The 17,588-nt window shown below is 39.4% G+C and overlaps 1 protein-coding gene across 3 annotated transcripts in view; it reads left to right on the top strand.

Annotated features, from left to right (window-relative positions):
* Nucleotides 1–17,588, top strand: part of LOC130367421 (fibrillin-2-like) — a 231,953-nt gene that overhangs the window by 197,078 nt on the left and 17,287 nt on the right. For all 3 annotated transcript variants that reach the window (XM_056569845.1, XM_056569840.1, XM_056569847.1), the window contains 19 exons: nucleotides 2,109–2,234; nucleotides 4,363–4,590; nucleotides 5,346–5,471; nucleotides 5,588–5,716; nucleotides 6,253–6,378; nucleotides 6,479–6,604; nucleotides 7,441–7,563; nucleotides 7,706–7,831; nucleotides 7,921–8,046; nucleotides 8,128–8,250; nucleotides 9,069–9,191; nucleotides 9,677–9,802; nucleotides 10,340–10,462; nucleotides 10,908–11,030; nucleotides 11,125–11,286; nucleotides 11,391–11,459; nucleotides 11,574–11,699; nucleotides 11,907–12,032; nucleotides 13,525–13,674. In XM_056569845.1, coding sequence (XP_056425820.1) covers nucleotides 2,109–2,234; nucleotides 4,363–4,590; nucleotides 5,346–5,471; nucleotides 5,588–5,716; nucleotides 6,253–6,378; nucleotides 6,479–6,604; nucleotides 7,441–7,563; nucleotides 7,706–7,831; nucleotides 7,921–8,046; nucleotides 8,128–8,250; nucleotides 9,069–9,191; nucleotides 9,677–9,802; nucleotides 10,340–10,462; nucleotides 10,908–11,030; nucleotides 11,125–11,286; nucleotides 11,391–11,459; nucleotides 11,574–11,699; nucleotides 11,907–12,032; nucleotides 13,525–13,674 — 2,487 coding nt within the window. The remainder of the gene's footprint in view (nucleotides 1–2,108; nucleotides 2,235–4,362; nucleotides 4,591–5,345; nucleotides 5,472–5,587; nucleotides 5,717–6,252; nucleotides 6,379–6,478; nucleotides 6,605–7,440; nucleotides 7,564–7,705; nucleotides 7,832–7,920; nucleotides 8,047–8,127; nucleotides 8,251–9,068; nucleotides 9,192–9,676; nucleotides 9,803–10,339; nucleotides 10,463–10,907; nucleotides 11,031–11,124; nucleotides 11,287–11,390; nucleotides 11,460–11,573; nucleotides 11,700–11,906; nucleotides 12,033–13,524; nucleotides 13,675–17,588) is intronic.

Below are 17,588 nucleotides of genomic sequence, written 5' to 3'. Positions count from 1 at the left end.
TGTCCCAGGCTGGAAGACTGAATCTGCAATAGGCAAGCAACTTGGGTGAAGAAATCAAAGGTGGGAGCAATTATTAGAAAATAGAAGACATACAAGACCATTGATAATCTCCCTTGATCTGGGGCAAGCTCTCACTCCGTGGTGTCAAAATGATCACAAGAACGGTGAGCAAAAATCCCAGAACCACACGGGGGGACCTAGTGAATGACCTGAAGAGAGCTGTGACCAAAGTAACAAAGGCTACCATCAGTAACACACTATGCCACCAGGGACTCAAATCATGCAGCGCCAGACATGTCTCCCTGCTTAAGCCAGTAAATGTCCAGGCCCATCTGAAGTTTGCTAGAGAGCATTTGGATCATCCAGAAGAGAATTGGGAGAATGTCATATGGTCAGATTAAACCAAAGTAGAACTTTTTGGTAAAAACTCAACTGTTTGGAGGAGAAAGAATGCTGAGTTGCATCCAAAGAATACCATACCTTTTGTGAAGCATGGGGGTGGAAACATCATGCTTTGGGGCTGTTTTACAGCAAAGGGACCAGGAAGACTGATCCATGTAAAGGGAAAAATGAATGGGGCCACTTATCGTGAGATTTTGATTGAAAACCTCTTTCCATTCGCAAGAGAATTGAAGATGAAACGGGGCTGGGTCTTTCAGCATGAACATGATCCCAAACACACCTCCCGGGCAACGAGGGAGTGACTTCGTTAGAAGCATTTCAAGGTCCTGGAGTGGCCTAGCCAGTCTCCAGATCTCAACCCCATAGAAAAGCTTTGGAGGGAGTTGAAAGTCCGTGTTGCCCAGCGACAGCCCCAAAACATCACTGCTCTAGAGGAGATCTGTATGGAGGAATGAGCCAAAATACCAGTAACGGTGTGTGAAAACCTTGTGGAGACTTACAGAAAATGCTTCACCTCTGTCATTGCCAACAAAGGGTATATAACAAAGTAATGAGATGAACTTTTGTTATTGACAAAATACTTATTTTCCACCTTAATTTGCAAAAAAATTCTTTAAAAATCAGACAATGTGATTTTTTGGATTTTTTTTTTCTCATTCTGTCTCTCATAGTTGTGGTATACCTATGATGAAAATTACAGGCCTCTCTCATCTTTTTAAGTGGGAGAACTTGCACAATTGGACTAAATACTTTTTTTCCACACTATATGTGTGTCTAACAATTTTATATATATATATATATATATATATATATATATATATATATGGAGGAAACTCCTGGGTAATTGTTCATTGACCTTGGAGTAGAAACGTATGTTGGGAATGCTTACGGCTGAATTGCTTCTTCCCAGGGAATAGCTGTATACTCTATTGCTGTTCCTGGTGGTTTGTTTGGATTAATCTGCTAATCCAGCCACATTGGTGTATATATGTTTTTGCTGTCACTACTACAGCGCTTTCATTATATCTATGTTAGCGATTATAACCAGTTGATTTGAGTTGGTTTTTGTATACACGGATATTTTATCTAATATGATTTTTCTTCCTTTCTTTGGGGAATGCACCTTTTCCTGATTTTTGGAGGATTTTAGTAATTTCAATTAAATGTTATGTTTTATGGCACCTCTTTTCCCGTTCTACAATATTTGTTTAAGCCTGAGAGGAGATTCAGACTCGGCATACATGAAGCCTTCATCTTTACACGATTTATATTAGGTCAAAAAGACACCAGTGGTTGACTTTTACTAGACTTTTATGGTCCATTACTGTGTTAGAGCTTGGACCTGTCAGAAGATCCCCTTTGGTTCTCTGGAGGGCCAATCTGACCATGCCTGAGATACAGCATGGAGCTGCCCTCAGGCTCTCCTGGTGTCCAAAGAAGCAGCTAGTGCTGACATAGGTAAAACACAATGCAGTGTTGCTCTATACTGTAGAGAATTGCTACTAGACAGCGAATCATTTCAATAATACTGGGGTTTTACCAGTGAAATGCCAAATCTGATTGGTCGGATCTTCCAGCCAATCACACAAGTAAATGATCCGGACTGTTTCTGGCATTGTATGTTGAGTATGATTTCAAGTTACAATGGTACATTGTAACTTGAGAAACACTGTATTTCTTTAATTTTATTATTTTATTTTTTACAGATGTAAATGAGTGTGAGGTATTCCCGGGTGTCTGCCCTAATGGACGTTGTGTGAATTCTGCTGGTTCATTCAAGTGCGAGTGTCCTGAAGGACTAATCCTGGATGGGTCTGGCAGAAACTGTGTTGGTAAGAAGAATGACACCTTATGTTATTTGTAATCTTTCTTTATTGGCATAAGATACAATACAGTACAATGGTACCACAATATTTGTATGAAATTAATATACAAAAAATTGGGGCAACATAGAAAATGGCAAGAATTTTTGAACAATAATAAGAAACATTGCAAAAACATAAGATAGTAAAAGAGGAGATTAAAGCTCCCCTAAAATATCAAAGAGCAGGGATAATATTATGATCCCTTATCGTGACCCAACATACTCTGAATATGTAGGTCAAAAAAGTATGACACCCAGACCTATAGTGTCACATGAGATAAGGTCTTAGAAGAAAACCACAAGAACAGAAGGAATGAGGACATAGGAAGAAGGTAAAAGGAAGAGAAAGAGATAAAAGGGAAAAAAGAGGAGGTAGAGGGGAATGAGGAGCGTTGAACCAGAATGTAGAGAGAACATGTCAACACCAAAAGTACCAAGAATTTCCCATAATTAATAGGCACCAAGGAGACCAAATCCTGTCTCATTTGTCAGACCAATTATGTGCCTCAGTCATGATCTTCCCCATTCTTCCAATTTACCTAAGTTTGCACAAACTAAGCAAACATCAGAAGATGAAGCAGAATGAATTCTTGGCGGTAGCCAAGGAGCCAGGAAGCAATGACAGTAAGGTAACCAGAGGTGTATTAGAAATTTGTTTACCCAAATACACATGGTATTCCTTTTAAAATCTTGTCCCAAATGGTGTGGATGCCAGGGCACCCCCACCATATATGCAATGTGTCCCCAGTCACATTGAGTCAACGCCAGGAAGACACCTTATGCTTATGGTTCCATATAATTTGTATGCAATCTTCAAATCTATGTGCGCAAGAGGGATAGTAATAATGTAGTATGCTATTCGACATATGCTGTAGATTTGATTTTCTTACAATTCTTAATTGTTTTTTCTGCTAAAATAATTTATCATGATATTATTTATCATATTTTACATTTATTCTGACTGGCTATTGAACGTAGCGCATGATGAGAAGTGTAATATCAGTAGTCAGGTAAAGGCAGATGCCAGAGATAGGATAACATGATTTGTCAAGTGACTAAAAGTCATGGGGGGTTTATTTACTAAGAGTGGAGTGTAGGTTTCTTTGTGGGTTTTGATTTCCCACTGGTATTTTCCCAAGGTATTTACTAAGGTTTCCCTACATTTTGCACTTTTCTCGACATTTTGCTTTTTTTACAACTGTTCTGATCTGTCGGGTTTTTCTCAGCTCAAACACAACACTTTTGTCAGGACCACGCCCACTGTATCCGTGGCCACGCCCCCATTTCGGGTTTTCCTTGTAAAATGGAGGGTTTTGGTTTTTTTGGTCGCAAATTGTGTCGCAAGGGACGTGCGACACAATTTGGGCGCAAAACCCGACAAAAAAGAGTCGGGATCACGTTAGTAAATAAACCCCATGGTGTTAAGAAAATCTGATAAAACTCCAAGTCAGAAGTCCCGTGACCTACGATTATTAAGAAGATCAAGTATGGTCGGAGTATCACAGAAGAAGCAGAAGACAGTGGATTAGTTTAGACAAACTGAACATTAGGCAGGACTTAAAAATCCTTACAGGTTTTGGAAGACAAAGAGAATTAGGCACTGCAAAAAGGCACAAAAAGTAATGCTGCTCTACAGTGTCAAGTGTAGGACATCCAATAGCAGTGAGCACGCAAACCACAGAATAAGGGTTTCATTAAAGACTTAACCTAGTTCTCCACAAATACTAGGAGTTTAAAGACGAACTCCCCACACTTTTACAAGACTATAACATTTTGGTGCATTAAAGTATCTTATGTCAATTTCTGGAAAAAAAAAGTGGGAAGAGCTAGATAAAAAAAAAAAAAAAGAATTATACCTAATGTGGAATATTTTATACCTATTGTGAAATCAGTGAAATATTCAGTATAGAAATAATATAAAGGCCTTGGAGTGCTGCCTTTCATTTGTTTTCTATACTGGATGAGCTTTAGGACCTTGGGTCAGGTCTTTGGGAACTGAGTATCCACCTATAGGGCTACAAGTCCCAGCACCGTGCCATTCCCTACACTTGGTGGAATTAATGTGAATTACTCTGTGTTGTCAACTTTCCATTCAGATATACGTGTGGAACAGTGCTACATGAAGTGGGATGAGGATGAATGCACTTCTTCCTTGCCTGGAAAATACAGAATTGATATGTGCTGCTGCACTGTTGGTGCTGCCTGGGGTATTGACTGTGAGGAGTGCCCTAAACCTGGAAGTGATGAATATAAGACCATCTGTCCAAGAGGAACTGGCTTTGCTAACAGAGGCGATATACTTTCTGGTCGTCCATTCTACAAAGGTATTATGGTTCACTAGTTTAGTTCTATTCTTTCTGTTGCTATTTGCATCTTTAGCTAAAAATAATAATAACTAGATAGTAAGACATTTTATCTATACTCAGAAAGCAACAAATCACATTCCATAATATTTAAAATCACCATCAATGTTATAAAATCACCTTTACATTATGAAAACTACAGTTTTGAGAAAAATAATGACAGTTCACACACACGTGCACAAAGATGCACACACACAATGCCTCCCTGAAGACTGTGTAAGATTTAAAGTTCATAGACTCTATGCAGATGTTTCGATATTGGTGACTTCATAGATAGGAGTTATTTCTTGAGTAGTACCCAGCCCTTAGATTAATGTGTCATCAAAAAATGACCTATTGTTTAAATTTAAAAAAAAAATATTTTCTATTTTACTATCTATATTATAAAATAATTCTGAAATATTGTAGTATTCAGTCTGGCCACTAGTCCTAAAAATAAGCTGATATTTCAAGATCTGTCTGTGATGATAAGGAGAAGACTGCTGGAAAGTGTTTTACAGGGAAAGGTGACACAAGTAGATAGATGAGACAATAATTGAAACCCACAGCTCAGTCACCCCCTTCCCGTGTAATGACCTATGCAAAGGTCGCTGAGTATGCCTGGTAACGTTTCCCATTCATGTCAATGTGACCAATTTATGTCCATAGGGCTTGCTGTATAGCATTACTCAGACTCTGGATTTGCACTGTAATATTTTTGTTTTTACTCATCACAGATGTGAATGAATGTAAGGTATTCAACAGCTTGTGCAACCATGGAACGTGTCGCAATAGCATTGGAAGCTTCAGGTGCGTTTGTGAAAGCGGCTTTGCTCTAGATGCTGAGGAAAGGAACTGTACAGGTGAGAAATCATTTGTCATTTTTTAGCAAAACATAACCCAAAAATTGTCAACCAATAAACCCTCTGGCCTCATGATGGAATGATTCACACTTATGGTTTTACTATCATCATTACAGACATAGATGAATGCAGGATTTCTCCTGACCTCTGCGGCCACGGAACTTGCGTCAATACTCCTGGAAGCTTTGAATGTGAATGCTTTGATGGTTATGAGAGTGGATTCATGATGATGAAGAACTGCATGGGTAATTCTTAAAGTGCAATTATGCTTATGACATTTCCTTACATCACCATTGGCATACATAGTGTGGCTGGACATCCAGAAACATAATTGCTTAGGTTTTGACAGTGACTAGAGGAAAGAACTTAAAGGCTTTAATAATAAGCACCAACTCTATGTTACATGGTGGTAAATTAATACAACCTCTGAACCAGGGGTGTAGCTAGTGAGGGGCATGTGCCCTTGGCGCAAGGGCTGGTGGGACGCCTCAGCCAACAGAGCAGAAACATTATTATTAAAACAATGACCTCTGTCAGGTATACGGAACAGCTGAGGGGGAGGGATGTTTTTAAAATGGAACTGTATATTAGAGAAGACTGAAGGTCTCAACCCTGCTTGGCCCCCTGCCCTTGACTGCTTGAATTGCTCAGTCCTTCAGAAAATGATGAATACATAGCCATATATGTTAAATCATATATTTAAATATACCATATAACAGTTAAATAGAGAATTGCCCCATGGTCCCTTGTCACCAATAACTGATCTTCCCTTTGCTTACAGACATTGATGAATGTGAAAGAGACCCGCTTCTTTGTAGAGGGGGAACCTGCATCAACACAGACGGCAGCTTTGAGTGTATCTGCCCCCCAGGTCATGAGCTAACTACAGACGGCAATTCCTGTATTGGTATGAAAACATTCAGAATACTTTTTACCTATTGAGGCCAAACAACTGTGGTGAAGATGCATTTATTTAGGAGTGTGTGTGTAATTTTTGTGTTCCCCAGACATAAATGAGTGTTCCCTGAGTGATAACCTCTGCAGGAACGGGCGTTGTGTCAACATGATTGGAACCTACCAATGTTCTTGTGATTCTGGCTTCCAGTCAACTCCAGATCGGCAGGGTTGTGTAGGTGAGTAATTCATTCCGACCAATCTGTGTTCTTGGAATCAACATGTCTCAGAAGAAATCTCAAACAGCATTCTTATTCCAATCAGTTGGTTTTCATTTTCTAAGAGATGTAGAAAAATAGCAGAATTCCCTTCTTATGAGGTAATGGACGTGCCTTATAGTAGTCCTTGTTAACACAGGGAGGGAGCACATTGATAAATGAAGTATTTATATCTTGCTCCTGTACTTTACAAACAATTAAATGACCATTTATCTATTAATAAAAAAAAAGGACTCCACACCCCTGCATTATCTTTAATGTGTCGTATGAAAACTTTGTATTAAATATATTTTCCCTTAGATATAGTAACATTAAAAACATTCACACACGCATGCACTGCTATCTACTGGGAATTCTGAGCCTATAAACATCTACAACCTATTAGTCTGACAAATCACAAGAAGTCGGCCACATAAATGAACCAAATTCATGATGTTAAGAATCTTCTATATCCCATTTTACAATTGTAGGTTTTATTTAGCTGAATCTGTGATCATGAGAGGGATATAACTATAGGGGGTGTAGAGGTAGCAATCGCACCAGGGCCTTGGTGCCTAAGGGAACCCTAAGGCACATCTGCCCCTGTATTATAAATGGCACATGGTAGACATGTGGCCCTGTTGCAGATTATGCATCAGGGCCCAGAAGCTAGAAGTTGTGCCTCTGGGTGAGGAATATGGGGTGTTCCACAAAATGAGATTCAGTATGGAGTATGTTACATCGCAAGGCTGGGAGTTAAGGTCTCTGTTGGGTTGTAATGAAGCCATACCAATGTTAATATGTATACTCTGTTGCAGATATTGATGAATGCACAATCATGAATGGAGGATGTGACACCCAATGTACCAACTCAGAAGGCAGCTATGAATGTAGCTGTAGTGAAGGATATGCACTTATGCCTGACCAGAGATCCTGTGCTGGTAAGGAAAGGCATGACGTAATATTTTGAATAGTAAATATGAGCAATGTCAAATAAATGCTGCTTCATTCCATTGTCACATTTTCAATTGCACAAAGTCTCCATGCAATATTAATAAGGAGTCCTTTATTGTTAAACCCTAGATATTGATGAATGTGAGGACAATCCCGACATCTGTGATGGTGGGCAATGTACAAACATTCCTGGAGAATATCGTTGTTTGTGCTTCGATGGTTTCATGGCTTCTCTGGATATGAAGACATGTATAGGTAAAGTAGTTCACTGGAATATTTCTTAATATACTTGAGGTGTTTTAGCTAGTTCATGTTAACATATTTTACTCTTTTTTTTTGCATAGATGTCAATGAATGTGACCTTAACCCTAACATCTGCCTACACGGCGAGTGTGAAAACACTAAAGGCTCCTTCATTTGCCATTGTCAGTTAGGTTACTTTGTGAAGAAGGGAACAACTGGATGTACAGGTATGGGTTTTATTCCCTTGCAAATACAGTAAGTACTGCTACTTTGTATTACTCACAGTAATAATCTGCCTTTTTTTGTAGATATTGATGAATGTGAAGTTGGTGCACACAATTGTGATGTCCATGCATCTTGTATCAACGTACCTGGCAGCTTTAAGTGCAAATGTCAAACAGGATGGGTGGGAGATGGACTTAAATGTGTTGGTAAGTAAGACTATAAATCTTTTGTATAAAATGCTTTCAGTAGGCTTAGCTCTAGGTGGAGAGCTTAGGTATTGCATAAGACATGTTTTAAAGGAATCAATTCAGGCTCATGTTTAGGTAGACTTATTGAGTCCATACATATAAAATGAAGGATGAAGTGCCATAAAGTCTGGCAGGGCAAAAGCAAAGATCATATTTAGTGGTTCAATATATAAGTCCTACCATTTCCTTGGCATGTATAAACTATTATCTATTTAAAAAAGTTTATAATGTGCTAAATGAATTCACTATTAGATACCTTAGGGCTGGGTTCACACATAATCATTTAGTCAGTATTTTGATCAGTATTTGTAGCCAAATCCAGAAGTGGAGCCAATACATGGAAAACTATTGTGTAAGATTTGCTGGTAAGAGTTGCAGCTTTTTTTGTGTTTGGATCCACTAATAGTTTTGGCTGAAATAACTAGCCAAAATACTGACCAAATACTATATGTGAATCCAACCTTAAGAGTATTGTTGGTGCTGCCAACTAAGCTAGTAGGATCTAGATGTGAACTGTGTAGTTTATTAAAATAAAATGTATCAATAGAGCCAAATCTCTTTATACCAGTGGCATTTGGTTTCTCTTGCTAACTTCCATTACCATAAAAAAAAACTAAAATGTTTATTTATTAGTTCTATTTTTGATATTTATGGTATTAAAGCCATATTGTGCATCTTAGCTTCAATATATGTATTCATCTACCTACTGGTCTGGTGAGCTGTCCTTTTAGTTGATGTTTTGTAACTTCCATTATCTGTGTAATTCCTTTTTTCAGATCTTGATGAGTGCTCCACAGAGGACCATAACTGCAACTTAAATGCCAATTGTGTGAACACTCCTGGATCCTATCGGTGCATGTGCAATGAGGGATTCAATGGAGATGGCTTTTCTTGTTCAGGTACTGTAACTTATTTTCAGAAACAGAAACTATTTCCTCATTTCAATATGTCACAAATGCAGACATACAGCAATCAAGTTTATCCCTACAGTAGATGACTATTAGACATTTAACTACACTCAACTTCAGGTGTAATAAATCCTATGGCAGATCTCATAGTGGACCTCCAGTACAACCATTAAACTTCATACCCAGAAAAATACACAGTTCAGCCATCAGTTAATGCACTGTTATAAAGAAAAAACTATCAATGTTGGTAACTATTTAGAACTTTTGTGCAAACCCGCACTGTAGACTGTAAGGCAGTAAATGTGTTATCCATTTAACTTTTACTCTAGGCAGTAGGACCTACTAAAAATTCACACAAATTTGCATTGGTTCTATCTTACCCCATTTAAAATGATATGTGGCATGTTATATTAACACAATTCACTCCTATTATACTTAAAGGATACTGATGTTCATTTCTTTACAATTTCTCGTAGATGTTGATGAGTGCGCAGACAATGTGAACCTGTGTGAAAATGGCCACTGCTTAAATGCCCCCGGAGGTTATCGCTGTGAATGTGAGATGGGTTTTACTCCTACAGAAGACAGCAAGGCTTGTCAAGGTAGGTGGTAGCGATATAAGTTAAGCATATATGAAAGTAAATTGGGGGCATATTCAAAGTTTTTCTGAGACTATGCTAGATTTTTTATAGTGACTGTTTAAAAATCTGGCACATCTTACACTATATGCTCAGTGTACACACCTCTGAGATGGTATAGTTATTGATTGTCTTTTTTTTTTGGCACATACTCATGAAAATGTGGTGCAATTTAAGTCGCAACCATTTGCACAGAGGCCACACCCTTATGGAGAGAAGCCCTGATGCAAATAGCACTATAACAAGGCAATATTCATTTCAAAATGTGTGCTGCACCACTTTTTCAACCAATCTGGTGTAGTGTACCATAAAAAAAGGTACAAGGTAAAATCAGTTTTGAATATTTGCCCCATGGGCTTTTGGCTAACAAGTAAATACCTTATGGCTAATAATGCATAAAATAGAAATTTAAAGACACACTTATTTACTATATCTAATGTAGTCACCATTTCAAGGTTAAAGTGTTTTTGACATAACTGTGTGTGAATTTAACTTTTTTAGATATTGATGAGTGCACATTCCAGAACATTTGTGTCTTTGGAACCTGTCAGAACCTGCCGGGAACGTTCCGCTGTATCTGTGATGATGGTTATGAACTAGACAGAAGTGGAGGAAATTGTACCGGTAAGATGATTTATGGGGAGGGAGTAGCTCTATTCGATCTCAGTTTGATTGTTTAGTGAAGAAAAAAAGGAGGTAAATGCCTATGCAGTTTGGTGGTATATACTTTGTTCACAGTGGTGTCATGGTTCTAGTTCTGTAGGTTTTGTAGTGCTCCTAATGGATAGAACAGGGTTGTCTGTTGTACTCTTATGCAGGACTGGAAACGTGACAGACCAAAGTAATGCGACCTTTAACAGAACATATTAAGATAGAACTGGCATATTTGCAATAAATCCTTTAAAAGCAAAGTGAACAGAGCCTTAATGGTATACAGTAGTTTATGTATAAAGTACACAATCCAAAGCATTTCTTCTGTCACTGAGCTATTTGTTGGGTTTATCTTATAAAGCTCTAAATAGCCAATGTGCCTGTACAAGCTATACATCCTATTTTCCCTTTTCCATAGATGTAAATGAGTGTGCCGACCCAGTGAACTGCATCAATGGACTATGTGTGAATACGCCAGGAAACTACTTGTGCAACTGCCCACAGGACTTTGAGTTGAACCCCACTGGTGTGGGCTGTGTCGGTAAGTAAATGAATCCAATGAGTAAAATATAGATAGCCATTTAAGCAGTGTAGAAATGCTTCACTGGAATGCATTTTTATTCTCTTTAATGCAGATACTCGAGTTGGAAACTGCTACTTGGAAACTCTGACAAGAGGTGATGCCGGTCTTGCTTGTAGTGCAGAGATTGGAGTTGGAGTTACAAGAGCATCTTGTTGCTGCTCCTTGGGACGTGCTTGGGGCAATCCATGTGAAAGCTGTCCTTTGGCCAACTCCAGTAAGTAGAGAAGTCTTCTTTTGGTGAATACAGCTCCAAATAGCTTTTAGGAAAGTCAGTTGTAGATCATGCAGCAACAAATATATATCTACCTTATTTTTCAGCTGAATACAAGACTCTGTGTCCAGGAGGAGAGGGATTTAGACCAAATCCCATTACAGTTATTTTGGAAGGTAAGAAGAATTTGTAACAAGCTCTCTGCTACACATTGTGATTTCTGTTTTAGTGCCATAGTATAAACATGTTTCATTTTACTGAATTTACTTATTTTCTTTTTCTTATTACAGATATTGATGAATGTCAAGAACTTCCAGGTCTGTGTCAGGGTGGAAACTGTGTGAACACCTTTGGAAGTTTTCAATGCGAGTGCCCACTTGGCTACTATCTGAATGAAGACACCCGCATCTGTGAAGGTAGACAGAAAACTTATAATGTTTAGTATTAATATGTCCTATACGACAGTATCTCAACCATATAAGAACAGCTTAGTATATAGATACATAAAAAACCCATAAGTATAGCACCTAGGCAATTAGCTTGTTATTTTATTAAAGCTATATGAGTAAATTTACTATTAAAAATGAGAAATAATGCACCTGTATTTTATTCTTGATTTTCAGATATTGATGAGTGCTCTACCCATATTGGCATCTGTGGTCCTGGTACTTGCTATAATACATTAGGGAACTACACATGCGTTTGCCCACCAGAGTACATGCAGGTCAACGGAGGAAATAACTGTATGGGTATGTATGATCAAAAGCCATATATTCTTCTTGGTGCTACTGTTGCTACATGCACACTATACTTTTATACATATTACACTGTTAAAAAAATACTTTTGTATGCTAGATATTTTAAATGAACAATCTATAATGTTGTCTGAACTACAGTTTTCTACCAATTTGATAGTAATATAACAAGATTTGTAAGAGTAATTTCACTACTAGGCTAGGTTTAGACATTAGAAACGTTAAACATGTACGAACGTACACACAGGGAAAGACAATTACTACATACAGGGGGACATTTATCAAAACCTGAGCAGAGGAAAATTTTCCAGTTGCCCTTAGCAACCAATCAGATTGCTTATTTCATTTCTAACAAGGCCCCTGCAAAATTAAAGAAGTCATCTGATTGGTTGCTATGGGCAACTAGGCAAATTCCCTCTGCACAGGTTTTGATAAATCTCCCCCAGAGCGGTGTAGCAAAGTATTCAATATCCATACCACTGTAAAAAAAAAAAAAAAAAAAAAAAATTATGTATAAACTCCCCAAATGTGTAAATAGCCTAAATGTAGACTCCCACTAATCACAATAATTCCAAGTGGAGTTACTCACAAAATCACAGTAAAAAAAATATATAGATTTTATTACAACCAAGTTAACAATGTTGTTATTGCATATCACTTGATTGTAATAAAATCTATATATCTATATATCTTTTCACCGTGATTTTGTGAGTACCATTTTCTTGGAATTATTAGGTTTATACATTGTAAAATAAAAGTGAAAAACTGCAGTAAAAATAGATACAAAAGCAACAGTATTTTTTTTTATCTAATAATGTGTCCTAATAAAGTATATGGAAAAGTGTCTCTCAGTGCACACTTTTTATATATATATAAAAAAAAAAAAAAAAAACTGTAGTAATTCCAACAATGGAATTATTGCATTATTTAAAAACAATGGGGAAGAGTTACTAAGCAATGTGTTTTCATACACTGCACTCAAATAAAGCTTCACCCATTTTTAGTTCACTGGATTTACTGAAAGGTGCATGCCTTTTACTGAATCCAGTGACTCTGAGGCTTTCTGACCTGAGATTTCTGTGATTTTTGCTGTGGCAAATTGGGCCTAAAGTCACATGTGAAGAGGGTGCCCTCCCTGCACGACTTGTTCATGTGAACAGAGCCCCCTTCCAGCCCCTTTTCCTAGCTCCTTCTCTACCTCTTGGCGCAAACTGCATATTTTCTACAAAAGTCACACCTTTTTTAATCAAAAACACAATTTTTTGTGCAAATACGCTTTCGAGCAAATACGCCATGGAGTGGCTAAGTTAATGACCCCAATGTATGTACTTCTTTCCCAGACTTTTATAAAACACATTATTAGATTTTAAAAATTGCTGCTTTTTATACCAATTTTTAACTAGAAAGAACTATTGATGATGGTAGGCACTTCCAAAGCACTGGCTGATTGTTGCTTACCTTTTTGCACATCTGTTCTTGAATTCAGATATGAGAAAAAGTGTGTGCTACCGTAACTACAATGACACATGCGAGAATGAGCTCTCAATCAACATGACAAAGAAAATGTGCTGTTGCTCCTACAATATTGGCAAAGCTTGGAACAAGCCTTGTGAACCATGTCCTGTCCCTGCGAGTGGTAAGTATTACATTTTTTTTCCCATAAGCCATTGAGTCTTCCAGACTTATGACAGATATATGTGACTAAGGGATGACCCCTATGAGCCCTGAGTGTTTCAAAATATCTAGTACAAATATTAGCCTTTTATCCAGCCTAATAACATTACCCAGACCCCTTTTCTTCATCCACATCTTCTCAACTCCCTTGCTTGAACTTGAAGAACATGTATCCTTTTCAACCATACTAACTATATAACATTGGTATTAGAGATGAGCGAATCGAAGCTGACGAACCCGAATTTGTTACGAATTTCATGAAAAATGCGATTCGCAACGAATGCAAATATCGCTTCATTAAACTCCATTTCCTGCGGTCCAGGCTCCAGGGCATAAAATGGCAGTTCCATATGTCAGAACATGGGGCAAGGAACGCTGGGAAGGCGGGAAGGCAAGGCAGGAAGGGAAGTAGGCCGGATGACCCTGAATCACATGCAGGATGCAGCCTATCAGCAGCCAGTCACCCCTGTGATGTCACAGCCCTATATATTCAACAGCCATTTTGCGGCTCATCATATCATTCATTACACTGCATAGAGATAGGATGAACATCGCTGTGTGTGTTACACAGAAAAGCTCATTCCAGCAGTAATTCACATCCTAGTCACATCAGCGTTCTGGTGGACAGTGTTTTTTTCACTGAAAAGGATTTTTATTGCAGCCATTTACCCCTTAACGACCACGGACGTAAATGTACGTCCTGGTGTGGTGGTACTTAGCGCCCCAGGACGTACATTTACGTCCTGTGTATGTTCACAAGCATCGGATCGGTGCTCGCGTCATATACGGCAGGTTCCGCGATTGCCCGTATGTCCGCCATTAACCCCTCAGATGCCGTGACAAGTACAGATCACGGCATCTGCCGCAGTGCACATGTTAAAATACATGGCGCTGCCGCGGGGATCCGATCATCTGTAATGGCGGACGGAGGTCCCCTCACCTGCCTCTGTCCGTCTCCCGGCGTCTCCTGCTCTGGTCTCAGATTGAGCAGACCAGAGCAGAAGATCACCGAAAATACTGATCAGTGCTATGCCCTATGCATAGCACTGAACAGTATTAGCAATCAAATGATTGCTATAGATAGTCCCCTATGGGGACATAAAAAGTGTAAAAAAAAAAAGTTGAAAAATTTAAAAATTTAAAATAGGGGGAAAAAAGGGAAAAATCCTCTCCCCCCAATAAAAATGAAAATTGTGTGTTTTTCCCATTTTACCCCCAAAAATCATAAACATTTTTTTTATAAACATATTTAGTATCACCGCATGCGTAAATGTCCGAACTATCAAAATATAATGTTAATGATCCCATACGGTGAAAGGCTTAAACATAAAAAATAAAAAAAAAGTCCAACATTGCTGCTTTTTAGTCACATTTGATTCCCCAAAAAAATGTATAAAAAATTATCTAAAAGTTTTATATATGCAAATGTGATGTCAAAATAGGGCGATTTTAGATTACGGATTTTGTACAAAAAGTTTTAAATTTTTAAGCAGTACAAAAATATAAAAGTATCTAGCCATGGGTATCATTTTAATCGTATTGACCCACAGAATAAAGAACACATGTCATTTTTACCATAAAGTGTACAGTGTGAAAACGAAACCCTCCAAAATGTGCAAAATTGTGGTTTTCATTTAAATCTCCACCTCAAAAAAAAAAATTGGGGGGCTCGTCGTACATTTTATGGTAAAATGAGAGGTTTCATTACAAAGTACAATTGGTCATGCAAAAAACAAGCCCTTATAAGGGTCTGTAGATAGATATATAAAAGAGTTATGGATTACAGAAGGAGAGGAGGAAAAAACGAAAACGCAAAAATAAAATTGGCCTGGTCCTCAAAGGGGTTATCCACCATAAGGTGATTTTAGTATGTACCTGGCAGACAGTAATGGACATGCTTAGGAAGGATCTGCGCTTGTCTTGGGGCTAAATGGCTATGTCATGAGATGACCATAACACTGTGGCTAGCTTTTTGTGAACTTGTATTTCCTGTTTGACTTATGTTTTTTTTATTACAAACCCCACAATGCCATTTTCCTCCCTCTCACACGTCAGCCACCCCACCCATTGAAACAAAAGATGTGTGGTTTTCAATCAGGGTGCCTACAGCTGTTGCATTAGTTGCAGATTGATCCCTCCACCCGTTGAAGCAGACAGGCTCCTGTCATCAGCTGACTAGTGAGTCAGGGCTCGGCCGTATTGCAAGCTGGGAAAAATCCGAGACAACAGTAATTTTGTATGCTGGTAAAAATAAATAGTGGAGTGAAAAATCACAGAAGAATTGTGAGAAAACCGTCACACACAGGTACAGACACTATATTATGCACTACACTAACTATACAGCCCCTGTAGCATAGTCAAATAAAAACAAAGGGGTATTCTGCCCCTAGCATCTTATCCCCTATCCAAAGGAGTGCATACCACATATGTCAGAATGGTATCCCCCAACATAGTCTGATTTGTGACGTTGCCACACGTCGGAATTCCACCCTCCATATGTTGGACCGACTGTACAAACAGAGAAAAGCCATCACTGATTTCTTGATGATCCAAGTGAAAAGGGGTACTCCCCTGTGTAACTTCAATGTGAACCAGTCGCAGCTCATACGTGACACCTGCTGTTTGCTTAGGCCCTTTGAGGAAGCCACATTATTAGTAAGTCGCTAGGATGACAGGATGAATGACATCATTCCACTGCTTCATTTCTTACAACACGTGTTGGAAACAATGGCTGATCAAGGCACTGGAGACGTCGCACCTACATCTCACGGCCACATGAGCCCTGTGGGGGCTGAACTGGAGGAGGGGGAGGGGCACAGTGGAGCACAGTTTAGTTTTCGCCAAATGGGTGGTTTTTCAAGTAATCTGGCAGGAGAGGAGGAGTAGGAGCAGCCAGAGGAGCTAGTGGGTTATGAGGAAGGCGAGACAGAGGACCCAGACACACCGTGGCATTATGCAGTGGAGATGGAGGCAGGGAGTCCCTCCGTGTCACTTGAACAAATGGCACCATGCATGCTCACTTGCTTGCGTAGTGACAGCCGAATTGGTCACCATTCGGCAGTGTGATGACTTCTGGATCTCCACCTTATTGGACCCTCACTGCTGCCACAAAATAGGGGCCTTTTTACACCCACTGAAAGGAAGGACAAAGTGACCTACTACAGAGGCATCCTATGTAGTCAGTTGGCCGATACCTATTGGCGCCATCGTCCATCCTCTCGCACGTCTGAATCGAGGGGGCCCGAGCAGTTACCTTCCCCTGCCATGGCTGCTGGGGAGGGGTGGGGGGGCAGGAGCAGTACCAGCTCCATCAGCAGCAGCCTGAGTCTAGTCGCTGATGAGTAGCTTTCTTCACCTGTATAGTGAAGCAACTCATCAGCAGCAGGTACACCTGGAGCAGGACCTGAACCAGCAGGTGGTGGCATACCTTGACATGCCCATGTCAACAGACCTTGAAGATCCACTGGACTTCTTTGCAGCCAAACTTGATTTGTGGCTGCAACTAGCAGAGTTTGCCCCGGAAAAGCTGTCCTGCCTGGCCAGTAGTGTTCCATCAGAGCAGGTGTTTAGTGCGGCAGGGGCCATAGTCACCCCAAGGAGAACTCGTCTGTACATGAAAAATGTGGAGAGACTGACCTTTGTGAAGATGAATTAGGCATGGATCAGCCAGGATTTCCAACCACCAATGCCTGATGCATGAGAGTAGATTGACCATGGTGCCACACCAACACTTCACAAATATGGACAGTGCCAAACAGATTTAAGGCACTGCTCCCCAGTTTTTTCACCCACCTTCGTCACCGGGTACTGGTATTGCCACCCACTGCACCACTGCATCACCGGGTCACTTTCAGGACTCCTGGTGCTGCTGCCACA

The sequence above is a fragment of the Hyla sarda genome, chromosome 1, assembly GCF_029499605.1.
Source record: "Hyla sarda isolate aHylSar1 chromosome 1, aHylSar1.hap1, whole genome shotgun sequence".
In the NCBI taxonomy this organism is placed as follows: domain Eukaryota; kingdom Metazoa; phylum Chordata; class Amphibia; order Anura; family Hylidae; genus Hyla; species Hyla sarda.
This window is presented reverse-complemented; position numbering and strand designations above follow the sequence as displayed.